The sequence below is a fragment of the Otolemur garnettii genome, unplaced genomic scaffold, assembly GCF_000181295.1.
Source record: "Otolemur garnettii isolate 467f Iridium unplaced genomic scaffold, OtoGar3 scaffold00066, whole genome shotgun sequence".
NCBI lineage: Eukaryota > Metazoa > Chordata > Mammalia > Primates > Galagidae > Otolemur > Otolemur garnettii.
In genome coordinates, this window is record NW_003852461.1 from 1893486 (window position 1) to 1898830 (window position 5345).

Sequence of the window (5345 nt, forward strand, 5' to 3'; positions counted from 1 at the left end):
GTTCCCTAGCTTGTTGTGCATTCTTTCCAAAAATTGGGACTTTTTAAAAACTCCGCGGGACACAGGACAAATTGTTAAAAATCAGGACTCTCCTGCCAAAAGTGGGACTTCTGGTCACCTTATAGTAGGTCCTTCAGCTAAAAAGTCATGGGTGGGATTTTAGCCCTGGTGTCTTTCTCTCTAAATAGACAGATAAGTATCAATATTTAGATATCGCCATATATCCACATGTCACCTACTATGTGCCAGGCACAGCTCTAGGATCTGGATTTGCAGCAGTTGAACAAAACAGCAGAACTCAGTACTCATGGAGTTTGAGCTCTTGTGGGGGTGGGAGGCAGGAGTGGATTATACAGATGTGTATGCATATAAATGTTGGATAGGGATAAGGGGTATGGAAGAAAATGAAGTGGGAGGAGGATGTGGAGGTGCATAGATTGGGGGTGGGGAGCTCTGCTTCCCTGTTGCTCATCCTCCATGGCCCTGCTCCCCCGGGGAACCAACTCTCCCATGCCCCCCCCAGCTGCTCAAGACAGGGCCAGGCACCAGGCATTGGGCTCTCACTGGCCTCCATCCCTCCCTAGGTTTGATGTCTCTGCTGTTTATCCCAATCAGAAGAAGCTCAGCACCTTCACGGAGGCCCCATACTTCAATCGGTATTCTAGGGCGCTGGTGAGTTTTCACAGCTTCCTGACGCCTGCCATGGGGTCTGACCACTGCCCCTTGGAGTCACCCACCATGGTGGATGAGCTACATAAGGGGCCTACCTTCTACCTCACCGTGGCTGTAGCCCCTGGCATAGAGCTTGGCCCAGTTGGGGATTCCAATGTGTTTGATACAGGCAGCACTGTGGCGTCTCTGGCTCTTGTACTAACTGGCTGTGGGCTCTTGTTATCTTCACAGAAGTGAGAGGGGGCTGGTGATAGATAAATAATGTCGTGATTGTACTTTGAGTGTCAAGCCCTTCCGTGCCAGCTTGGAGCTGGGAATTGGGGACCACATAGGGGGATTGCTCCCGCCCCCAGTTCAGGGTGGCAACTCTGTGAGGACCTGCTCTGTAGTGGAGATGGGGCGGGGGGGGGGTATAGCTGGCACAGCTCTGACCAGACTCCGACTCAGTCCCACATAGGGCCTGGAACCTACAGCTCATCGGATACCTGCTTCAGCAAGAAGAAGCTGAAGAAGGAGATGGGCACAGGCTGGGCCAAGGCCCAGGAGGCCACCCGGCTGACTCAGATGCCCCATTTCCAGTACCAGGCCATCCTGAAGGAGAAGCGGCAGCAGGTGAGGCCTCTGGGGCAGGTCTTCCTGTCACTGCAGCTGCTCCAGTGTGGCCTTCAGTGTCCTCCTGGGACTACACGAAGCTCATTCTTTAAGGAGTACTGTCATCCCGTGGACATTCCCAAGTTTCAAGTTTTTTTTTTTTTTTTTTTTTAAGAGACACACTTTGTCGCCCTCAGTAGAGTGCTGTAGCTTCACAGCTGACAGCTCACAGCAACCTCCAACTCCTGGGCTTAGTAGATTCTCTTGCCTCAGCCTCCTGCGTAGCTGGGGCCACAGGCGCCCACCACAATGCTATTTTTTGTTGCAGTTTGGCCAGGGCTGGGTTTGAACCTGCCACCCTCGGTATATGGGGCCAGCACCCTCCTCACTGATCCACAGGCGCCGCCCCCAAGTTTAAAGTTTTTATCTTGTGCTTTCTTCTCTTGTGGCAGGAGCAAAAACTGGGTCCTGGCTCCTACAACTTCAAAGATTTCTTAGAACTGCTGGAGCAGAAACCATGTAGCACTCGGGGGCTGCTCAGCTCCGGGGAGATTCGCTTTCGAGGAATCATTGGGGTAGGTGTTTTTGTGCACAGAGCAGGATTCCCCTTCACCCCCACCTGCCTTCCCCCTTCTGTCGGTAGAACATTCAGCCTGGGTAGTGCTGGGAGCACCGATCCTTGTACCTGTCTCCTCCCCAGGTTTGGCCAGGCTCTCCTTTGTGTCCCCACAACCCCTCAGTTTTCTGGTGCCACAGCCTTGGGCCCACTGGCAGTTGCATATGTTCTGGCAGGGATGGGTCTGGTTCTACTCTGGGTCCTCAGTAGAGAGCCCAGTAAACGTTATATCCTCAGCAAATTCATCCATGCATATATCCAGCCAGCCAGGAAGTAATGATTAAGCACCTACTAAGTGCCTTGCACTGTCCTAGGCCTTGGGGAGCCATCAGGGATGAAGATGAGGTCCCTGCCCTCATGAAGAGGATGTCCTAGTGGCAGAAAGAATGGTAGAAAGAAGGAAATCTGTGCATAATCCCAGCTGTGAAGACAAATGAGCCAGGGAGGGGACAGACAGTGATAAGGTACAATTTATGGAGTAGTCAGGGAAGGCCTTAGGGAGGAGGTGAGACTTGGGCAAACCTGCAGGTCATGAGCAACAGAGACTCGTACGTATGTCTGTGGTGCAGCATTCTAGGCAGCAGGAACAGCAGAGCCCAGGGCTCTGAGGTGGGAACATGCTTGTTGAAACAGACCAGCAGGCTCGGCGCCTGTGGCTCAAGCGGCTAAGGCGCCAGCCACATACACCTAAGGTGGAGGGTTCAAATCCCCAGCCTGGGCCCGCCAAACAACAATGATGGCTCCAACCAAAATATAGCCAGGCGTTGTGGCGGGCAACTGTGGTCCCAGCTACTTGGGAGGCAGAGGCAGGAGACTCACTTGAGCCCAGGAGTTGGAGGTTGCTGTGAGCTGAGATGCCACGGCACTCTACCCAGGGGGACAGCTTGAGGCTCCTGTCTCAAAAAAAAAAAAAAGAAAAAAAAAAACAGACCAGTAGGCAGAAAGGTGGGGTGGGCAGGGCAGCCAGGGGGAATGGGTGAGGGCAAGAGAAGGTGAGAGGGCAGTGGAGTGAATGGCCAGGACACAAGGGCCATGCACTCAAGGTGGGGCCCTTGAGTGTTAGTTATTCCAAATGTCTGAGGACAGTGAGGGTTGGATAGGGGCAGGACTGATTTTCATTTTTAGTGACAACCCTGCTTGTGAAGGCCAGGGTTGGGGCATCCAGATAGGAGGGGATAGTAGTAAGATGTGGGGGTAACAGCCTTGTGGGGTGATCACCCCACGTGGGGTGGACACTGGGTGAGCCTCACACTCAGAGGTCATGAGGAACCATGACACCACCCCCACTACCTGCCCCCGCACCAAAGGAGCTGACACTCAGTTTGCTGGGAGCACTGGACACTGCCGTCCTTCTCCCAGCTCCCAGACGTGCCGTGTGCTCTCAGCAGAGGCTTCACTGCGGCTGCTCCCTCTGCTGAGAATGCCCTCAGCCCCCCAGCTCCCTGTTTGCCCTGCTGCTCATGCTGCAGCTCCCAGTGTCTAGAAGCCTTCCTAAGTCCCACGTAGGGGGGACTAAGTCCTTCCTAGGAGTCCCTCTTGTGGTTGTGTGTTTAGTGTTTCTTCCCCACCGGACAGCAGCCCAGGTCTGCCTGGTTCATTCACTGAAGCATTGTGAGGCCCTCGTGGTGCCTGGCACGCAATAGGAACACAAAAAGTATTCGCTTACTAAGTGCATGCATGCCTACTGAGCGCCAGGTGCTCCAAGACATTCTAACTCTTTGCAACTGCTCCAGATGATGCCCTGGAGGCTCAGAGAGGATGTGCAACTTGTGCCCGGCTGCGCGAGCAGCCAGCAGGCAAATGGGATCCAAACACGGGAAAGTCCAACCCTGAAGCTGGGCCCTTGCTCCCACACCTCACCACTGCAAAACCATCTGTGAAGGCTGGAAGTCACTCCTTGCCACTTTCAAGGGACAAGCAGATGCATCTTCACATGTGGAAGCTGAAACCGTAGCTTAGTGAGAGAAGAGGCCTGGGGGCATCTCAAAATGAGTCATTACCTTCAAATCTAAAGTCATAATAGCAGACACTTAGCATAGCAGTCACCACATACTAATTGATTTAATCTTCACAGCAATGCTGTGAGGTAGGCACTACCGTTATGCCCACTTTACAGATGAGAAAACTGGGGCCCAGAGAGGTTAGTTAACTGGGTCATAGAGCTGCTGAGAAGCAGAAGCAGGATTTGAATCCAAGGTGTTCAACTAGAACTGTCACATTTCACCCGAGGGCTTGGCCCCCTTGGTTCTTGGATTCTGTCCCTGACTCTCTGTGGATGACAGAGTCTAATATCAGAGTTCAGCCCAGCTGATGGCAAGGCATGTGGTGGAGACAAGTCTGACGCTGTCCCTCTTCTTCCTGACTTGGCTCCTCTTGCCTCAGTTATCTTTCCCACTGTCCTCCACACCCATCTGTGGGGATCCTCATTCTTCAAGGTCCAGCCTTAAAAAAAAAAAAAAAAGTCTAACAATTGGGCAGTGCCAGTGGCTCCAAAGGATAGGGCGCTGGCCCCATATACCAGAGGTGGTGGGTTCAAACCCAGCCCAGGCCAAAAAAAAAAAAAATCTAACAAGGGACAATTCCTCCATTCCCACACTTTCCCCAGTGCCTAATTAATCACTCTTGCTCCAGTCCCCAAAGCTCTGACAGCACAACATGCTAGTTAAAATCATAGGCTTTCACATCAGCCCGAGTGTGGCACTAAACCCGTGTGGCCCTGAAGGTTTTAAGGAAAAAAACAAGATTATGCTAAGTGCCTGGCGCTGGGCTGGGCCTGGAGCAGGGACACTCCCACCTGTTATTTTGACCCTCATTTCTCAAGCCTCCCAAGACCTGTGCTATCATTGCCCACCTGCCCAGTACCCTCCACAGTGCCCGGCACACATTAGAGGCACAGAAGGATTATGGATTTTGGACTTGGAACCCTCAGGCTGCCCCTTTCCGAAGGTGGGACCTCAGACACGTGGTTTGCCTCACTGAAACTCACTTTCTCATCTGTTAATTTTGATGGTGTTGATTGAGCTCATCAGGTCACCACCAGGACTAAGACGTTAAGGCTACTGGGGCACCTAACGTGTGATGCAGGGGCCCAGCTGCCCTTTGTGGTTTTCCCCAGAACACACCTGGGAACACTGGAAGGAGGTGACATGTAACAGTGTTCCTCAAGGGTGAACAAATCTGTCACTCACAGTGCCCTAGCCCCTCTGCTGCACCCTGCTTCCCCAGGGCCAGGCTGCAGGGCCCAGAGGTGGATCTGCTGACCATATGTGGAGCAGCAGCGACCCCGTGTGGCTGAAAGGTGCAGAGCAGCGGCAAGTGTCCTGCTGGTGTCTGTCTGAGGTTCTCCACCCACACACCCTCTACACTGTGGGTGGTTCTCCTTACTGTGCCTACAAAGACCACACTTCGGCCCTGCAGTCTGGTCCCAGATGGTCATCCCAGCCACAGTTTTTTTTTTTTTTTTTTT

The 5345-nt window shown here is 52.9% G+C and overlaps 1 protein-coding gene across 1 annotated transcript in view; it reads left to right on the top strand.

The window, feature by feature from the left end:
• The first annotated feature begins 420 nt into the window (after positions 1-420).
• The window catches only part of LEXM (lymphocyte expansion molecule), a 26112-nt gene continuing 21187 nt past the window's right edge, over positions 421-5345 (top strand). The window contains exons 1-4 of the mRNA XM_012807179.1: positions 421-428; positions 585-672; positions 1120-1284; positions 1716-1838. Of these exons, the coding sequence (XP_012662633.1) occupies positions 421-428; positions 585-672; positions 1120-1284; positions 1716-1838 (384 nt within the window). The remainder of the gene's footprint in view (positions 429-584; positions 673-1119; positions 1285-1715; positions 1839-5345) is intronic.